A 22047-nucleotide genomic window follows, 5' to 3' on the forward strand; every position below is an offset into this window, starting at 1 on the left:
CCCGACCTCAGGGCCAACAGCCACACCAACTAACGACGACGTTTTAAAGCTTCAAAATGCAGCAACCGCAGCGAACACGATGATTGGATAAAACGAGGGGCCACGCGCCCCAGACCGAATGAGATGTGGACCCTTTACGGAAAACCAATATCACCCAAGGAACTACTGCCTTGGCTGGCACGTATGGCACATCAAAATGGCCATGTGTGCCAGAGGGGGGTGATGGAACAGATAAACTATACTTGGGCGGCACCGGGACTGTCACGAATCGCATCAGATGTGTGCCGGTCATGTGTGGTTTGCCAACAACATAATAGGGGGGCACCACCGAGGCACCCACACAACGCGGGCCATCCTCAACCCATCGGGCCATTTTCCCATATCCAGTTCGAGTTTATAAACATGGAACCGAGCATGTCATTTCGCTACGTTTTGGTAATCGTGGATATGTTCACAAAATGGGTGGAGGCCTACCCATGCGTTAAGTCAGACGCCCCGACAGTAGCTAAGCGCCTCGTGCGGGATTTCATGTGCAGATTTGGCATTCCCCAGAAAATGTCGTCAGACCAAGGGGGCCACTTCACGGGAGAGGTGATTAAGGGTATCCTAAAGGCATTGGGTGTGAAACAATCTTTCCATTGCATTTACCACCCACAATCAGCGGGACTTGTGGAACGCACGAACGGGACCCTGAAACTCAAGTTAGCAAAGATCTGTGCAGATACAGGTTTGAAGTGGCCGGAAGCTCTCCCGCTTGCGTTAATGAGCACTCGTTCCACCCCTGGTCGCACCACGGGTCTCTCCCCCCACGAGATATTGATGGGACGACCTATGAGTTTGCCTGTTTCAGCCCCGATGGACATGTCCAAACTTGATTTGCCTGTGATGGATGACATGCTTTTAAAGTTTTGCATAGGATTGTCCAACGTGGTGCGCAGCATCCACGCTCGAGTACAAGAGGCGTTGCCTGAACCAACAGGCCACGCCATCCACAACTTCCAAGCCAGCGACTACGTGCTCGTGAAGCACTTCACCCGCAAGAACGCCCTGGAACCAAGGTGGACGGGACCATTCCAGGTATTGCTGACTACACCAACTGCTGTCTTTTGTGAGGGCAAGTCCTCCTGGATCCATGCCACGCACTGTAAGTTGGCTGTCCAAGCACCAGACACTACACCACAGCAACCACAGTAACGATGGGTCTAATCACAGGTATGATGCTATTGAAAGTGACAGCATCTATGGGGAGCACGATATGGGCTCCATCAAGAGGGAGCTCCGATTACAATAGGTGTGAAAACAAAACACGACACCTCACCGTAACATGGGGACAAAAGGTATCGTTACCATGTTTCGAGCAGAAAGCCCTGCACACAAATTGGGTAAGCGTAAGATGGTTAGCACTGTCGGCAGGGCCTGGACGTATAGGCGTGGTATTACGAAAACAACGAGAGTTCCGGGAGGACGGGCAAGCTAGCGTCAAGACTTTGGCCCAACCAGGATACAAGTGGGGAACCCCTGATTTTAAGCTACAAACACGCACACGCCTAGATAAAGGCATGACTATGCAGATTCAGTGTAGTGTTTGGACTCCTGGCGTGGCTCGTGACGAAACCAAATACACACCATGCATCGAATACATACTCACTCCGCACCCCCAGGACAAGGCCCCAAAAAAGGGTGCAAACACATATTGGAAGGTAGCAAGAGAGGTGGCGACAATTCAGAATAGGACTCACTGCTGGTCATGCATGCACTTTCCCCAAGCAGGCACCACTGGAATACAAATGATAGTGCTACCCCTGTCCCTTAACGATCTTTGCTCACAACCTATCGATTCCCCATGTTTAGTCACCACTCTGGAAAGAGAGGGGGTTGGCAACGGCAAGAGTTGTAATCGGCAGTTTAATTATCGCCCTTCAATGATTGCCCATGTGGCCGAGAGGCCTGCCCCCCGTCTGGGTCAAACCACAAAAAGGGATGGTCTGCCTCCAGGGCTCCGGCCACTTGCTTATGGGGGAATCAGAATGTGCCTACACTCTCCCCGGGAAGCTGGAAAAAGGGAGCACCGGGATTACACTACGAATAGTACTGCAAGATAAACACAACCACAATATAACGGCGATATCATTTTCTAGGGGGGTTAGTAGGATTAATGGGGTGACAACGGGAATTCAGTGCTTATCCACCCACCTAGTCCCACCCCATGGGACAATGTTCATATGCTACGATAAGGCATACCCCTATTTACCAAATAATTGGGGTGGTACATGTTATCTTGGCTCGGTCCTTCCCGACATCGAGATACTGGATGACTTAGATCCAAGGTCCCTGGGCAGGCGACATAGGAGGTCAGTATGGAACGAAGACGGAACCACTAAACTACATGGAGCCATATGGGAAAAGGTGATAGGTTTCTTCTTCCCAGGAGCTGGCACAGTTATGGATAGTTTTCGGATAGATAAGTTGGCTTTGGTCCTAGAAAAGGTGGCTAACGACACCGCTACAGCCCATGATGTACTATTGGACACAGTAGTTCATATGCGCACAATGGTAATGCAGAATCAGGTGGCTCTGGATATGCTTCTAGCAGAGAAAGGAGGGGTATGTGGGATAGTAGAAGGAAAATGTTGCACGTATATACCAGACCCATCCAAAGGGGTGTCAGCCGCAATAGTGAAATTGAGAAAAACTCGCCACGCATTGACTGTCGACCGAATTGCATGTGAGAACTCTTTTAGGTTTAGCTGGCTTACTGATTGGTTTTTGGGATGGACAGGTACCATAGTAAAATGGTTGTTGACCGCACTGGTGGTGATAATGGGGGTGGTGATCTGGGGAGCACTAATGAAGGCTTTAGTCCTCCTATGCGTGAGAAAGTATTTTTCAGGATGGACGACGAAGAAACCGCCGACAACGACCATGATCTTGACCGTCAACCTGAACGAGCCCCTGGGCGAGGCTGATGTGTTCGTCGCTTCTGAAGATTGTCACGATTTTGCTGCTAGAAACTGTGATGATTTTGTTGCAAATCCCCTGCGGGAATTGGCTAATGCTTCTTATGTATTACAAGCACACAGCTGCACATCTCCGCTCGATCCGACTATGGAACTAATTCCGATGCTGGGTCTGGCTGTCGAAGGACCTGACATGGATACTCTGGATCCCGAAGCTGAGTACGCATCCATGAACGACTTCGACACCAAGGAAGTTTCTCTCTTTACTTTGAATTGTGATGCTCTGTACCCTGACCAGGAACACATGACACAAGATACTGACGACATTATGTATTCCCCAGAACAACAGCATGTGCAGGCTCTCATGAACATGGACCTCGAATAACTTCGAAGAGCCGCAAGAACTGCGTTTGTGCGAGGACGGGGAGTCCTTCGATAGGGGGGAATTTCAGCTGCACCCACGCTGCTGCCAGGGTGGGTTGGAAGACCCCCCGGGCACACATCCCCAACCGGACCAGATGCCTTCGTTGTGGATCCGAAACGTTAATGGACCTTCATGTTCTGGACTTTCATTTTACAAAGCACGCACAATCGCGACACACCTTCCAAGTGTGCATGCGTGGCGCTTTGGGCGCGTGGCATGCCCTTGGAAGGGCGCACAGACAATCCTCTTTTGCTTACAATAAAGCCCGATGTGGCCACATACACTACTATTCTTTTTGCTTGCTAATAAAGCCCGATGTGGAAGATTGTCTTGTTAGATACTTTGTCTCTACGCGACAAAGGGTGGTTATGTCGGAAACATGATTTTATTATGTGTCCTTTGATTTGTATATCCTTATAATCATTATTTGTATTCAATAAGATTGCTTGCTTCACCATTTATTGTTGGAATTAAGCTTGTTATACTTCACCTGGTTGGAGCACCTTTACTGCCCAACTGTATGGAAGAGTTGAGAAACGGCTCAAACCACATTCCTTCCCTTGGAGAGGACTGGATAATGACTGTTGAGAAACGGCTCAACCCACATTCCTTCCCTCGGAGAGGCCTGGGTAACATCTCCTCTGAATGATAAGGGTTTGAGAATGACAAGGGCTTGCTCCCACATTATTCCCTCACATTCAGCACTGCCCCAGGATAGGATCACGGTGGGAGGCTGTTGAAGCCCACTTTTGTCCTTTGTCTATTCACCTCTTCAGCGGAGACTTTTTCTATTATCCTGCCTATATAAAGACACACCCTTTGTGAGTTCCTTTAGAGGTTTTGGGACGCATGCTGTTCTTGTAGCTGTATGTACCAAAGCCTGTCCACAGCTGTGTGGTCGTTCAATAAACTGCTTGTTACTCCTTGAACTCAAGTTGTGGATCCAGGTTCGATTCCCAACACACACACACACACACACACACACATATATATATATATACACACACACACACACACACACACACACACACACACACACACACACACACATGTACACACATATATAAACACGTACTCACACACACACATATATATATATATATATACATACATACACACACACATGTTTACACACACACACACACACACACACACACACACACACACACACACATATGTATACACACACACACATGTATACACACACACACACACACATATATATATATATGTGGCGGAGGTATATATTTATATATATATATACACACATACACAACACACACACACACACACACACACACACACACACACATGCACACACATACACATACACACACACACACACATATATGAACACATACTCACACACACACACACACACACACACATATATGAACACATACTCACACACACACACACACACATATATATATATATATATATATATATATATATATATATATATATATATACACACATATATATATATATATATATATATATATATATATATATATATATACACACATACACACACACGTACACACACACATATACACAAATACTCATAAACACATATACTCGGTACAGTGCGTACCTCCGCCACATAATGCCTGATCCAGTGGAACGTAGCAAACCCCGAAACCCGTCGCTGTAACAGTATTTTGCCGCGCGTAAAATACTCACTTAAGGCATAAGCAAACAGTTACCTTCTTTGTAAACCTTACCCTTGTTGTCACCCTAACCAGCACGCTTCTTATTCCGGCTGGATTGTCCAACTTTTTGTCTTTTTTTAATCCTGATTTTTTTTGATTCTCATCAACAGCTCTCCACGGCTGCAGCTCATCTGACTTCCCAAGGAGGTGGATCCCTACCTCGTGTTTGGGGGTAGTTTGTGTCTCCTAAGGGTATCTCTGGCCTCGAGCACACGATCCATGATGGACTACGAGGTTATCCACTTCACACTGCGCGTTATCACTTTCCTACTACAGATTGTTTGACTTCTAAAATGTTATCATCTTTTGAGCTATTTAGGCCAATAACTCTTATTGATACCAGCACCTTGCATCCAGGAGTATAAAATGAAGACACTGCTGCTTTGGCACAGAGATTACCTGCATATCAACTTGTGCTGCTCACCGGTTCACCTTGTCATGTTCCAATTTCAGGAAATAATTGTTTTTTTCTTTTTCTGTAAATACAATAATGTTGTGTTCCGATCTGTTTTTTTTGTCCTCGCTCTTCCACGACCCTTGACCATGCCTAAAGAAACGCTTATCTTCCCTTTGTATCACCTTCTACATCCTGTTCTCCAAGAGCTTTATCTTCAGCAATGTCATTGACTCGTAAATTGGGTACAGTACCGACACTCCTGAGGTAAAAGAAAAACTTGTTAATAGATAGGAAACAAATAAGGTTTAAAAATTAAGTGCACAACAATTGATGAACTAGTTTAGAATAAATAAATAAAATTCTCCCGGCGCAAATTATTATTTGGAGTGACTCATTGGATGACTAAAGCATGGTGAGCAGGATTCTAAATTGAGTGGGTAAGTGGTGGTGGACTTGTGTGCAGCCTGTGGCTGCTGGTTGCATCATTTTCTGGGGGCACGGTTGCCACTGATGCAATTTCTCTATTTAACCAGTAAGCTGGTACTCGTTTTGCTGACCGCGGAAGGATGACAGGCTGAGTCAACCCACGTGGTCTTAATTCAGCGGCATGACAGGGACTTGAGCTCAGGACCATAAGATATCATGCTGGCTGCATTAACCGTTAAGCCAACACCAGGCTTAGTGGGTAAGTGAATGGCATGATGACTTGTCTGCTTTACTTGTGTTGCTAGAAACGCGCACTCCTTTCGGGAACATGAGCAAATTGTCAGCTCCTGTGAGGGGCGTGGGGATTTTTTGTGTCCATGACCTGACGCTGGGTACTAATTCTACCAACATGTATGCAAAATTTGGTTGAGATCGGGCCAGACCTGTTTTTTTTTCCTATGATTTTCAGATGTACATACATGCATGCATACATACATACATACATACATACATACATACATACATGCAATTGCCTTATTTAATAAAGCACGATAACTAATGAGCGGCATTGGACAGGAGGCGGTGAAGTTGCTGAACATGATGCAAACACCAGGGGGCAAAGGTGGCGAACCATGTTCGCGGCATGCACCGGAGAAGGTTCGTCAAATGGGCACGGATTTGGAAAAGCTTGGAATCAAGGTGAGTAGCAGCATGGGGGCTAGAAAGTAAGTGCAAACCATAATATGGAGTTTAGCAATGCAACGACGCATGGTTTAATAATGGACGGGATGAGGTCGAGGAGGGGTATGATTGGGAATCTGTACGCAGGTTTCGGACTTGGACACACTCAATGTTATTCACGTGAGTGGAACAAAAGGCAAAGTGAGTTTCTTCAATTTCCTCTCTTGTCTATGACGATACGTTCTCTTTTTATTTATTGTAACCACTTTGTTTTTTTAACGTTTACATTATGTTTTGTTTGTCATTTTATTGAATGGATTCCCAACTTTGTGTACTTCATATTTTAAATTGTCTGTAATATAGTCTTCTAAAGCCGATGAGTTTGTAGATTTGAGCATTTGTCAAAATGGATTTACAGAACATTACCTTGGGTTTTTTTTTCGATACGTTACCTTAACATTATTGCACATGTTACATTTAACTATATTTTCTCAGTTTGGGGGATGGGTGGGTGCTATGTCGGCAGCATTGTATTTTCCTTGATATCACTTCAATGCCCACCCCAAGTTACCCTGTGGACATTAAGACCTGAGAGTCACCCACAAAGTGCTGACTGGCATCTTGTGTAGGCCACACTGGCCGTCTCGACCTGACCAGGTGGAGCGGGCAGGTAGCTCCTCCCCCGAATTTCATTACCAATCTGGCTGGGTTTCATCAACAGTTCGAGAGTAACCTGGTAATTCTCCAGAGACAAGTTTGGAATGTAAATCCTCAATGCTGGATCTTGACATTAACACCCATATGTTGTGCACAAAATGGGGTGAAGGGGGAGGAGGGTTACAAATACGCTCGGAATGAAGTGCAATTGTTCAATACATTCCAACATGTATTTATTTTTCAAAATAGTGTCCCTGTCCCTGGACTTCAATGCACTTGCTCCATTTATCCTTAAAACTGTCCATGCCACCCGAACAAGCAAAGATGGAGTCATCAGGACTCAGGAGGAACCTGAATTGGTTTCGGGTTTCAGCCGCTACTCCTCAGCCCTCAAACCCATCCAGGTGCAGCCAAGTTGGTCTTACAGAAAACGTTCTGCAAGAATTCACTTCTCCTCAAGTGTAAACTACCATTCTGATGCTGTATCCTGGGAGGGCACCACATCTCGATGTTCTTTGGTTTTGTTGGATAGTAACTTCAAAGCTTCCTGTCCTATGTTCATTTAGTTAGTAGGTGTTAAACATCCTATGCTATAGTGTGGCATTGAGGGACAGTACCAAAGACAAATGCTTGCCTGAGGTTAATTGTAGATGAGAGTGACCTGCAGTCGATCTTTACCTTTTTACTTTTGGAAAGCTGGATGTATGTCCTCCAATGTATGGGCCAAATGGTTTTCTCCTGTATCGAGTTTTCCTTGTATTTTCTGCAATTCCAAAGTTGATGAAGGCCGCCGCTGGCTGCAAGTGAACTTGGTTTTGGCCAAACGGAAGTTGCTGTCTGTCAATAAACCCTCATTAATATTGCTCTCTTTGTCCTTGTAGGGTTCCACCTGTGCATTTGTGGAGTCGATGCTTCGTCATCATGGTTTTCGTACCGGCTTGTATAGGTCGGTATTGCCAGATGTGCATTTCACATATTGTTGAGCTGTTGCTAACCAGCTGCTTCCTCGAGTCTCCACAATCTTTACTTTTTTCCCCCTTCAGCCTCCCAACTGAAGCTAGTTTGGAAAAAAGAAATAGAAAATAAACTCTCAACCTCCCCAACATTTTCATTTTTTTCTTTTTCCTGACTGACAGACCCTGACGAATTTTGCCAATGTTACGTCGACCAAACTCCTCTCATTGACGACGAATTATTGACTTTAAATGTTGGCCTCAATCCAGGACTTAAAGGTGGTGGGAAGGTAACGGCATTGATTGTGCCAGCACATCACAACTCGGTAGCATCAGCAAAAATGTGTCTCCATCTTGTGTCCAGCTCCCCTCATCTCATCTCCGTCACCGAGCGGATCAGGCTTGATGGGGACCCATTGACGCGACAACGCTTCGTGCAGTATTTCCATCACACACGAGACCTGCTTCAGGTACTGAGGTGTGTGTGTATCCTCGTGCTGTATATGCGTGTGCGTGGTGAACCCCACTGGTGTTGACTTGTCATTCTCTCTTTGGTCCCATGACATAGCATGCAAATATTCTCGTAGTAGAGGAAACGAAAGTGAAAAAGTGGCTAAGAAATTGATTTCAAAATCATTTCATGTTCGAGACAGGCATCTAGTGGGAAGAGTTAGGGAATGGGGTGGTGCATTGGGAAAGGGTGGATGCCAGCTGAGATTGTCCCGAAAAGGGTCATTTTAACCCCTTTTTTTGCTAAATCAGTATTTCCGAAGTGTTGAAAAAGAGAAGAGATGTTTGTAACAATATCCCATTTATTTGCCCAGACATTTTACTCTACATGGGGTTTTTATACATCATTTTGTTGCTGATGATATTGCCTACAAAATGCATCTCAGTATTTTTAAAATATATATATAATTTAGGGGTTACCATGGTTACAGTGGGGGTTCAAAGGTCAATCTATGGCAAAAATATATAATTTTGTCACACTTTCTAATAGATAGGCAAAATGCCATATAAAACTAAATTTACTGGTTCTAATTGCTTTTATTCATCAATCCTCACATAGAAGAGCAGTTTTTAGTGAGGGAAGATTGATGTAATACCCCTCTGTGGGCAATTAGTGAAGGGTGAAAATTAACCTTTTCTTCAAAAATACATAGAAATTGTGAAAAAAAAACCTCTGTTTTGTATTTACCGGTACATGGAATTGTTAAGTGTGATGTTATAGCATACAGTATGCATTAGAAAATGCCTCCAAACCACCATGGTCAAGATTCCTAGTATTGTTTGAGACTCCATCAAAGAAGAAGTCCTCAAGGCTGGTGAAACAGGAGCATCCCTAGTTGAAACATTTGTCTCCACTCGCCTTATTGAGAAGTCAACAGACTTTCATGCTACATTATCTAGGAACAAAACACCATCAATAAGCAGGATATACAAAGTAAGCATTCAACCAAGTGGAGCTGGCAAACAGAAAGAGATCAAAGCTGACAGGAATCTAATCCAAAGACTGTTTGTGGCAGCACAGGGAGGGAGAGATGTAGACCTGAATAACATCCTGAGGCATGAGCTTTCATCAGTCCCACGTGCACTAGCAGACACCAGTGGGAAACTCCATTCTACCGACAAGTCCCAGCTTCAGGAAATACTGACCAAGGACATAGAAGTGTCAAAAAACCTTCCCAAGAGTGCAGCAAAAACCTGCTTGATCATTGACGGCCCTGTACTGATACAAGCAATTGGCAAGCCTGAGAAATCAGAGACTTTTGGAGATCTGAGCAATGTATTCTGTACCAGTGTCTAAAACCGCTTTGGTCCCATGTACTCCAGGGTTGATGTTGTGTTCGATCGGTATCAGGAGGTCTCCATAAAGTCTGGCACAAGGGAAAAAAGAGCCGACAAAACCCGCCCAATCAGACGTGTCATCAGTTCAAAGGACGTGAAGCTCCCCTCCAACTTCAACTCATTCCTCAGCCTCTCTGCCAACAAGGCTGACTTGGCAGCATTTATTTCCGGATCTCTCATAGAGATGGCGGAGAAGGAGCTACAGCCAACATATGAATTGGTTGTTGCCGGCGGGTTTGAGGATTTGATGAGGGTCTGGATTTCTACCGGCAGGAGCACCAACTCCATGAACGCAAACCATGAAGAGGCGGACACCAGGATCATCCTGCATGCCAGGGATGCGACACCACAGGGCTCCCAGAGATGTCCTCCAATGCCGAGACACAGATGTCCTGGTTGTGGCACTGGGCCTGCGAGATCACCTATCTCCAGAGGTGTGGTTCAGTTCAGGATTGAAATCCAAACGTCCCTTCATCCCCATCCATCAGATCTCACTACCAGAAGACCAAATTCAGACAATTATTGCATTCCATGCACTAACAGGTTGTGACACAGTCAGCCAGTTCGCCGCCGGGTATAGGGAAGAAGACTGCGTTGAAAGTGTTCACTGAAGAGTCAGCATGCCTCCAGAAGATGGGGTCTAAAAACGTCAGTGACCAATTGATCCAAGACGCTGAGAAGTTTGTGTGCAAACTGTACCTAAAAACCACCCCTCTTACGGCAATTGATCAAGTTCGCCAAGAAATGTTCCTTCAAGGAAAGCGTTCGCTTGATGCTCTTCCCCGCTCCAAGGATGCACTGGACATGCATATTCGTCGAGCAAACTACCAATGCCTTGTCTGGAAGGAGTCACTAAGCCCAGTGCAAGATCTGCCTGATCCAACAACCAGTGGATGGAAGAATGATAGTAGTGGAAACCTCGTTCCCAATTTGATGACCCTGAGCCCTCTTCCAAAAGCTTGCAAGGAGCTTGTGAGCTGCTTTTGCACATCTGGTTGTGGAAAAAGATGCGGCTGTTTCCATGCAGGACAAAAGACCTGCATTAGAGCTTGCACTTGTAGGGGACCATGCACCAATTCACAGGATGATGATGAAGATGTGTAGGTAGTCGGAGCCCCGGTTCAAACTATGTTATCCGTAGGTTGTTGGCAAACAGAATAAAGTCTCAAACAATACTAGGAATCTTGACCATGGTGGTTTTGAGACATTTTCCAATGCATACTGTATGCTATAACATCACACTTAACAATTCCATGTACCGGTAAATACAAAACAGAGGTTTTTTTTTCACAATTTCTATGTATTTTTGAAGAAAAGGTTAATTTTCACCCTTCACTAATTGCCCACAGAGGGGTATTACATCAATCTTCCCTCACTAAAAACTGCTCTTCTATGTGAGGATTGATACATAAAAGCAATTAGAACCAGTAAATTTAGTTTTATATGGCATTTTGCCTATCTATTAGAAAGTGTGAGGAAATTATATATTTTTGCCATAGGTTGACCTTTGACCCCCACTGTAACCATGGTAACCCCTAAATTATATATATATTTTTAAAATACTGAGATGCATTTTGTAGGCAATATCATCAGCAACAAAATGATGTATAAAAACCCCATGTAGAGTAAAATGGCTGGGCAAATAAATGGGATATTGTTACAAACATCTCTTCTCTTTTTCAACACTTCGGAAATACTGATTTAGCAAAAAAAGGGGTTAAAATGACCCTTTTCGTGGCAATCCCAGCTGGCATCCACCCTTTTCCAATGCACCACCCCATTCCCTACCTGCTTCCAGTGGATGCCGGCCTTTAACATGAAATGATTTTCAAAATGAATTTTTCAGGCTCATTTCCTCTACTATAGGCCTATAACGTCTTGGTGACCCGCAGTTAGTTGTTGGCATGCCATTTAGGATTGGGGCGAATACGATCAGAGTATCTTGGGAGCCTATTTGATGGGGGAAGGATCCCATGCTGCCTTGGACAACGAACTTGATGCATTAATAAACTGCTTTACTCATGATGGAAACTTTGATGGGATGCTTATCAAATTTCTTCAATGAGGTGTACTTTCAGAGAGAAGATACCAATATTTAAGTAGCCTTGCTTATTTATTGTCTGACAGGATGTCCGACCGTCAGGTCTGGGTTTGATTCCCGACCTGACTATAAACTGCCTGAATGGTGTTTAGCAGGTAGGGCGTTGCATCACAAAGTGGGCGTTAAGCTGAGTGTCCTGTCTGCTGGCATTAGTCGGTGGACGTTAAAGATTCCACTTCCTTCCCAAACAGTAGGTGTGTTATCGCCGGCACCCTGAGCAAATTACGACTACCTGCTCTAACCCACAGGGGCACTGCATCAGCTGCACAGCTGAGCACCCCCAGCACCGACGTGCTCCACACGCTTGGAACACAACCTTATTTATTTGTTTCAGGCATGCATACAATAATCACCTTCAAATGTTATGGTATGTTGTCACCTATGAATACTTGATAAATAAATCAACCTTGAACTTAAAAAAAAAAAAAAAAAAAAAAAAAAAAAAAAAAATTAAAAATCGTCAAAGGGAAAAACTTAGCTTTGCATCACTTCTTGTTTTGTAGATCTCTACCAAATAAAGTTTGATTTATACCACCAACAATAGTGCAGTAAAACCCTCAAGAAAGCAAACTCACCCACCTGTGGGTACTGTCTCAGGTTACACAGCCCTGTGCTGTCTCACACATTGTTATTGCGACACATTCATTCAAAGCTTTCATGTGCAACAGGCCCATCTGTCATGATTGCCGCAATAACCTGGGGGGAAGGGGGGGGGGGGGGGTTATTTTTTGGCTTTGTATATTATTTGTGATAAACTCCAATAATTTTCGTAGTGAAGTGCTCTGCTCTTGAAGTCTCGGTACTTTGTTCGGACATTTCATGCTGTAACATGTTAATCTCTACGAAAGTGGAGCAGAAAATTTCTCGAAATGTAGAAAATGTCACGCCGATGATTGGACGTTTTCACATTGAGCACATTCCTACAAATCTTGTGTGTGTGTGTGTACGTGTGTGTGTACGTGTGTGTACGTTTTTTTTTTTTTTGTCTATTAATCATGCAGTCTATTAATTAATTACTTATTATGTACTATGGAAATGTACCTTTTAACTATTTAGACTGCTGAGACCCCTTCGACCTTTGAAAACTTTTTAAGACCCCCAAAAGTCTCCGAGGACCCAAATGACCCAGTAGACCCAAAAGTACCCGAGGATCCAAAGGACCAAAAAGTCCCTGAGGACCCATAAGACTCCGGGGACCCAAAAGCCCAGAGTGCATCAGGACGTTTAATCCAGCAAGGCCGTGTATCTCCAGTCCAGTCCTGTGTTGTCTGCAAGTGTGGGTGGGATTTGTGTGTGACTGCTCTTCAACGAGCCTCAGGCCCCGTCAACAAAATAGGGCTCGTGACTGAGCTTGTATCGAAATCACGTGCAGAAGAAACAGAATACGAGACATCACTATACTTTTACATCATTTGAGACAAAAGCCACATTCAAATAGTATATGGGTATATTTAACTTGGGTTCCTCACATCTGGGATTCAGTTGGGACAAACAAACCAGTAATTTTTGTGTGGTGCATGATCTTTGCCATGCCAGTGCTTGCATCAATAATGGAAGCGTTTCGTGGGTGAAACGTTTTGCGGTTTATGTAAATCTCAGACTTAAAGAGGCATTTTACACAAAATTGACACTCAGAATGCATCCTGTAGATATTCAAGAAATACTCAAGATAATTGATTGTCCATGTTTTAAAATGCACAACCTTGACATCCACTGGCTATTGAATAACAATGAATATTAGGAATTATGATGGAAAGGGATCACAACCCAAGTTACATATCTACAGGAGTACACATTCTATCAAACCCTTCTTGCATTATCATTGAACATCTGGATTGCATCTGAAACGACAGCATTGGGGTGGGTGTGGGTGGGAGAGGTGGTGGAAGTGGAGCATGAATGTGTGAATTTCTGAATGATTGATACTGAAGCACGCGGTACTACGCGCGTGACTTGCTACCAAGGAGGAAGCGGACAACGCGGTGAGTTTATAGTTCTTTATTCCAAAGAGGTCACTGTAGCACTGGCGCGCTCCGGGCTGCGCGCCCGGTGTATATCCTGAGGCCACGCCTACCCCTCGGACGTGGCCGCCGCCCACTTGGTGCGCGGAATGATGTCACCACGCCAGTGGGCTTTCGTGTCCGCCACAATACTAAAACAACTACAACGCACTCAGTGGAGCATATACCTCCACCAGGCTGAACAGTTTACGTTTTGGATCCCACTGATAGGCCGGATCTGTATCCGGACCTGAACCAAAATATAATCGGCTTGTTTATGCCACCTGCCCAATTCATCCACCAAGTTTTGTCATAATTTGTCCACAACTTTTTGAGATATCGTGCTATATATTGTTTTTGGTCCTCTCAATGGTGAAGAATCACTTTAAAAAAAAAATCTGGATCTTCGCCAAAATCGAATCAAGTCATACTTGTCACACCCATCCTGTCCATTGAGTTTCGTCTGAATCCATCCATAACTTTTTGAGATATCCTACTCAGACAGTTAGACAGATAGAGTGAAAGCGCATCTGTCAACCATCCGTGGCAGAGGTAGAAATTAAAAATATATATTGTATCCGGATCTTCACCAAAATCGAATCAATTTGTCCTTTTTAGACACCCAAACTGTCCACCAATTTTTGTCCGAATCAGTCCATAGCTTTGAGGTATTTTGCTATATATTGTTTTTGGCCATATCTCAATGGCGAAGAATCACTTAAAATTTTTTATCGGATCCGGAACTTCACCAAAATTTAATCTTTTATTCCTTATAGTTATCACACACCCAACATGTGGACCAAATTTCGTCTGTATCGGTCCACAACCTTTTGAGATATCCTGTTCACAGACAGGACTGACAACATAACGGTCTCCATCCACCCTTGGTGGCGGAGATAATTACGGAGTGGATGTGATGGCTCTTGCGTCATCTTGTGAATTTTCAGTACAACATTTTTCTCATACAAAGTACAAATTGAGGGGATGTTTGTCAGAATTGCTCATTTTTCAATCTTCCTGGGTTTTTTCAGTTTCTTTACATTTTCTTTTGGCAAATTACCAAAGTACAAATCAAACAAAGTGAGAATATTTTCGATCAGAGACCGATTAAAAAAGAAAAGAACTGGTATACCATTGTCAACATGAAATTCTTTTAATTTCCTTAGTTCATTATTTGGTTTGCTTTCACATCCAGCACTTTAGAACCCCTTTCCCCTTTCAATTTGGCATCGAGTACTATGCTCAAATTCTTGTATTCAGAAACTTGTTCTATAGTATGATCATGGATCATGCTTTCCTGCCAAGCGGCAAAAACAAATAATCTCCTTTGCCTTATTGTCCCCCGTCGCACAGCGGAGCGAAAGGGGGACTATGGTTTTCCCCTCCGTCCGTGTGTCCGTCCGTCCGTCCGTGTGTGCGGGCGTGCTTGCGTACGTGTGTGCGTGCGTGCATGCGTGCATAAGCGAAGGACCGCATTCGAATTTGTTGTGTGGGTGCAACCCAAGTCAAAATCCAAGATGGCCGCCGCCATGTATGTCTGATGCCATGTATGTCTGAACCTTGTGAGATGAATATCTTGAAAAATAAGCGAAGTACCAACTTCTAATCTGGTGTGTGGGTGTATCTCGGCATAAGGAAGAACGCCATTGGAAATTGGGTCGCCACATCAAAATCCAAGATTGCCGCCACCATATATATGTCTGAACCTTGTGAGCGAAATATCTTGAAAAATAAGCGAAGTACCAACTTCTAATCTGGTGTGTGGGTGGATCTAGGCACAAGCAAGAAGGCTGTTTAAAATTGGGTCGCCACGTCAAATTCCAAGATGGCCGCCGCCATGTATGTCTGAACCTTGTGAGATGAATATCTTGAAAAATAAGCGAAGTACCAACTTCTAATTTGGTGTGTGGGTGTATCTCGGCATAAGGAAGACCGCTATTGCAAATTGGGTCGCCACGTCAAAATCCAAGATGGCCGCCACCATATATATGTCTGAACCTTGTGAGTGAAATATCTTGGAAAATAAGCAAAGTACCAACTTCTAATCTGGTGTTTCGCTGTGTCTTGGCACAAGGAAGAACGCTATTGAAAATTGGGTCGCCACATCAAAATCCAAGATGGCCGCCTCCATGCATGTCTGAACCTTGTGAGCGAAATATCATATCATAGCATGTTTTCTGCGTCTTCCACTTTGTCAACTCACATCACTTCACCGACGGGGGACCTCGGCGTAACGCTTGTTGGTACTGTTATCCTCTCTTGATTTATCCAGTAAGGTTTAAGGGTGAGAGGGATTTTGTCTAACTATAAAGTATTTTTTTGGGCCCTTTGTTGTCCCCCGTCGCACAGCGTAGCGAAAGGGGGACTATGGCTTTCCCCTCCGTCCGTGTCCGTCCATCCATCCGTCCGTCCGTCCGTGCGTGCGTGTTTGCGTGCGGGCGTGTGTGCATGCATAAGCGAAGGACCGCATTCAAATTTGGTGTGTGGGTGCAACCCACGTCAAAATCCAAGATGGCCGCCGCCATGTATGTCTGATGCCATGTATGTCTGAACATTATGAGATGAATATCTTGAAAAATAAGCGAAGTACCAACTTCTAATTTGGTGTGTGCGTGTATCTCGGCATAAGGAAGAACGCTGTTGAAAATTGGGTCGCCACGTCAAAATCCAAGATGGCCGCCACCATATATATGTCTGAACATTGTGAGCGAAATATCGCGAAAAATAAGCGAAGTACCAACTTCTAATCTGGTGTGTGGGTGTATCTAGGCACAAGGAACGACGCCGTTTAAAATTGGGTCGCCACGTCAAAATCCAAGATGGCCGCCGCCATGTATGTCTGAACCTTGTGAGATGAATATCTTGAAAAATAAGCGAAGTACCAACTTCTAATTTGGTGTGTGGGTGTGTCTCGTCATAAGGAAGAACGCTATTGAAAATTGGGTCGCCACGTCAAAATCCAAGATGGCCGCCTCCATGTATGTCTGAACCTTGTGAGCGAAATATCATATCAAAGCATGTTTTCTGCGTCTTCCACTTTGTCAACTCACATCACTTCACCGACGGGGGACCTAGGCGTAACGCTTGTTGACATTAAGAACCAAATGATGTCGGTCACACCACTCGTGGACACGTAACGACAAGGTTTGATTATATCGAGTTGATTTTTGGGAGGATGGTGTTGCCACATCCTGTAAGCTTGTTTTCTTTTCCAGGCACATGATCGTCACGTCGGCTACTTCCACTTCCTCACCCTCATGGCATTTTATATTTTCTTGGAGGAGAAGGTATGTATTTTGCACAAAAATATGAAAATAATTGTGTTCTCTCCTATTTTAGACTTGTCTATTGGCACTTATTTGGTAATACCATTGTTTTACTCTTTATTTTTTATGTAAAGGCAACTTTGATCATGTGACAACATTTGTGATTTCGTTTTTCGATTGACTACAGCAGGTCACATGTTGATTTTGATTATATCGTGAGTATATATAGATTATATAGATGTTGATTTTGAAGGTGTTAATAGATCAAAATTGTTGAGACAATCGAACATTTAATGGATCGATTGTAAATCGTAGGTCGTGATTATCGAATTTATTTCACTTAAATGGGACATTGAACTTCCTCCTCACAATCCACAGTTTTACTCATAAAATCTGAGCCCCAAAAACCTCTTTCACCCTGAAAGTAAAATAAATTACATCACTGAAGGTTGTTGCGTTTGGATGTCAGTAAATTGACAAATTTCACATGGTCGAATCGGCCACGTGCTACCCCTTTTTCCTCTTTCTCATGTTCAATTTCACTTATTGTAAGATTGTCGTTTCATACTTCATGATGAGTAAATTCAACCAATAACCTATCTATCTAGTTTATCGGCAAATTGTCACGATTCTTTCCTGGGCATTGCTCTGTTACTTTTCCTTTTCCTTTTTTTGGCAAATATTAAATGTTAAACTAGAAGGCCATTCAGTAGAGCACATACTCCCGCCGTGGGTCAAGTTGGAATCGTACGTTTTGTTTAACATCCCCTCTCCCCAAAACAATCAATGAAAAATAAAGTAGGCCCTAACTGTCAGAGAATGCGCAGACAAACAAACAAACAACAACTTGTCTTTTATACAGATTTGGCATTTAATATGGAATATTTTTTTTGTGGGGGTGAACTTACTTTTCAAGATGACTTAGAACCAAAAGTTAATTGGAATTATGTTGAAATTATTCTAGATTTTGTTAATGTGACCTTTAAAAGAAACAAAAACCACATTTGACATTTCGAAGCAAATAAATTGATCCTTGAAAGTGATGTAAACTGATATCGAACTCAATTCACGGACATTACTGTGTTAAACTTATGTGCGTTTTCCAGAAGTATCTCTTTATTTTGCACATTAGCCAAATTTTTTTTTAACAAAAACAAAAGTTAAATCACGACTGGGATTACGGACAGTAAAATTACAGTTCAGTACTTCGTGTAACCCCCACGAGCATTCAGGAGAGCACGTACACGTTGAGGCATGCTGTTCACGAGATTTGCCAAGGTTTGGACAGGAATCGCTTGCCATGCAGTTACAATAGCCTGCTGCAATTCACGCACAGAGGCAGGCTGCTGGTTCAAGTTGTCGATTTGACGCGTTAATTCTGCCCACACGTTCTCTCTCGGATTCATATCCGGGGACATGGCAGGCCACTCCATATGCTCTACACCACGGTCAGCAAGAAAGTGTTGGATCATGCGAGCATGATGAGGCCGTGCATTGTCATCTTGGAAGACAAAGTTTCCTCGAAAGGCTGCACGAACAAATGGAAGCAATGTTTCTTCCAGAATGGCCCTGTGCTTGAACTGGTTCAGGTTTCCAATCAGAACAACCAGGTCAGTTTTGCCCCCTGTATGAAAAGCAGCCCAAACGGTCACCCCACCACCTCCAGCTTGGACTCTTGGTACTATACAATCTTCGTTGTAGGCTTCATGCACTTGTCTGCGCACTCGGACGCGGCCATCTTGATGATAGACCAGAAATCTAGACTCGTCACTGAAGATCACGCGATTCCAGTGTCCTGGCTGCCATTGACGGTGCTCTCTGGCCCACTGCAATCGGCGCTGGCGGTGTTGTCTGGTCAGACGTGGCTTTCTCAGGGGACGCCTGGCACGATAGCCTGCTCAAACCAGTCGTTGGTTGACTAGCCTTCTGGATACAGGCACATTTGTCAGTTTGTCAGTTGCTGCCACTCAGCCCTAAGCCGATTAGCTGACTTGGTACGGCCATTGCAGACTAACCGGTGCAGCTGGCGGTCATCCCTCCTTGTTGTTCTGCGGGGACGTCCTGGCCTCGGTATTGGAGTAGGGACACCCCTCCGAGCATTTCGTTTCAGAATATTTGACACCTGACCTTGAGTGATGCCATACTGCCGAGCAATAGCACGCTGTTTCATGCCGGAATTTCGTAAAGCCACCACTAAATGACAAACAGCATTGTCGAGTTGACGGACCATCTCCAGGGGAAGCGGCAATAACTTTTGTAGACGTGCAGCAGTTGTTTTCCACTAATACAGAACGCAACAACCCTTATATACCCGATTGTGAAGCCAATCGTCACATGTACCTGTCCGTACATTTTGTCATGCCACCTGTGATATAATCCTGTTATTGACTTCTTGCTGCGACAGACAATCAGTGACATGGTTCTTTTACCAAAGAAATCACCGAAGCATCAAATAAACTCACCAGATTGATATACCGAGTTCAGAAAGTAAACCCAAGTCAAGAAAAAAAAAATATTCCATATTAAATGCCAAGTTTGTATATATATATATATAGATATAGAAGAATACATATATAGAATATATAGAAGAATATATAGAAGAAGATAATATTGTTGTGGTTTTTAGAACCCTCCACTTTGTAAATATTTGTAATATTCCCTTATAAATAATCCCTGTAAATACTCCCATTTTTGGTGTAAAGGTCAAAGGTCGCACCCTAGTTAGGCCATGAGCAACACGTAGCACACCATAGGCTTCTTCTTTAGTTATTTCGTTAGTATGTGTTTCAGGTACGGATCTGTTCCCAATAGTTGAATCTGCGTTGTATTAATTAAATAAGAGTAGGTCCCCTTGTCAATTCATATTGCGGCGTAGCCTTCCTCCAAATTGTGTTCCTTGGCTTGCCAGTAGCGTTCGCTGCCTGGCTCAAGCCGCCATTGAACACGAGGTCAGGCTTGGAGAAGAAGGGGGCGGGGCGGCATGAACGAGGTGTGGCCACGTCAACTCACCACCAGGGCATGGCCGGTAAGCCCCACCAGCCAACCAGGGCTGAGGTGAGCTCGTTAATAGGCGTGGCTCGATGAAGCGCAGCTTGATTTCTAAGCAGGTTATAAAAGCGCAAGCGCCAAGCCCTCTAGGGAGATGCGCGAGGGGAGGCCATTGATGAAGAACTGCGCAGGGGACCGTTGCGATTGAGAGAACAGCGCAGAGACGGCGGATGATAAGAACACTGCGCAGAGGATCGCTTGGAACCATCGGTGATACGAACTGCCGTTTGGTTTGAGAGCGTTCGGCACGCTATACTCACGCAGCATCCCCGCCCCTCGCATATGTAAGGTCCGGTCGTGCGCCAACGACACGCGAAGCTGCCTGCCATTCTTCGCGGCGGACCCGGAGCCTGGAACCATCTGCTTGGACCCTTCTCTTCCTTCCCACCACCACCACCCCATTCGTGTAAGTGTGTTTGTACTGTCCTGGGCGTGTGATAATATAAGACTGTTTAAGGCTGCCCTGTGTCACTGCTTCTTCTTCTTCTTCTTCTTGTATATTCCCTTCTTTCATTTCCATTTCGGGTTTCTTGTACATAATTAATAAATTATATTTGTTCTTGCTTTACTTTGGTTCCTCTCATCCGATCGCTTGCGTCCTGTCCCCAATTGAATATCGGTGGCACGATATAGGAACCGCTATAATCGGGTTTAGACTGCCGCTAACGGCTCGAGCTTCGGATTGCTAAACCGCTCGGCAACATTCCATCTTGTCCGTGGCTCGGGCAGAAGGAGCGCCCTGCTTTGCGGCGAGGTTGGCGAAGGTATCTGGAAACCGATTGACCAGTCACCCTGGTCAATCTCAACCCCGAAAAGGAGCGCGATATCTTCTAGGACTCAGACGGCCAGCTTAATAGATGAGGGGATTAAACCCCCCTCAGTAAGGGGAGCGCCGTAATCCGAGATCCGCAACAATTGGTGTCGGGGAGTGGGATTGGACCCAAACCAAATTTTTTAATCCATCTTAAAAATTTGGTCAAAATTACGGGCGGCCGAAATTTAGTATTTAACAACCAAATTTATATCGTGCCATGGATGGTCAAGGTGGTCGGATGCCGGTGGGGGAGATAGAAGAGGCAGAGGTTGAATCGACCCAGAACCCCAGGGAAGAGGTGGGAGAAATAGAAGAGGAGGTCGAGGAAGGTGCGGTAGAGGTGGGTTGCAGGCACACAAGATGGCGGTGCCTCACACATGGTCACGGCCACACAAAATGGCGGCGCCTCGCACATGGCGACGAGGGCCGCGCCCTCTGCACAAGCGGGAGGGATAGATATGCAAGTCCTCATGGCGCAGCTGCAGGCAGTCATACAAACGGAGATTGGAAATCTACTTGAAGGGGTTAGAAACGAAATAGGTGGCCAGATAAAAGAATGTGGGAAGAGCATTGATTGCAGATCGGGCGGAATGGTTGTGGGGGTACGTGACGAGGTAGCGCGGTGTGAGGAGCGCGGGAGAAGTGAGTTGGAGCAAGGCACAGCCGGGTGGACCGGGATAGAGATCGCGACCCGGGGTATGGGGAAGCCGGCGACCGCCGAGGTAGAAGATAAAATTTTATTAGAGCCAGCGGTCGTCGA

The 22047-nt window shown here is 44.7% G+C and overlaps 1 protein-coding gene across 2 annotated transcripts in view; it reads left to right on the forward strand.

Moving 5' to 3' along the window:
* The first annotated feature begins 4214 nt into the window (after positions 1–4214).
* LOC137430148 (folylpolyglutamate synthase, mitochondrial-like) overlaps positions 4215–22047 on the forward strand; it is a 62933-nt gene continuing 45100 nt past the window's right edge. For both annotated transcript variants that reach the window (XM_078780331.1, XM_078780332.1), the window contains exons 1-7: positions 4215–4328; positions 5207–5330; positions 6496–6618; positions 6748–6801; positions 8139–8203; positions 8575–8680; positions 17375–17446. In XM_078780331.1, coding sequence (XP_078636457.1) covers positions 5316–5330; positions 6496–6618; positions 6748–6801; positions 8139–8203; positions 8575–8680; positions 17375–17446 — 435 coding nt within the window. In that variant the 5' untranslated portion in view covers positions 4215–4328; positions 5207–5315. The remainder of the gene's footprint in view (positions 4329–5206; positions 5331–6495; positions 6619–6747; positions 6802–8138; positions 8204–8574; positions 8681–17374; positions 17447–22047) is intronic.

Source organism: Myxine glutinosa, chromosome 6, assembly GCF_964187855.1.
Source record: "Myxine glutinosa chromosome 6, kmMyxGlut1.1, whole genome shotgun sequence".
Taxonomy (NCBI): Eukaryota; Metazoa; Chordata; class Myxini; order Myxiniformes; family Myxinidae; genus Myxine; species Myxine glutinosa.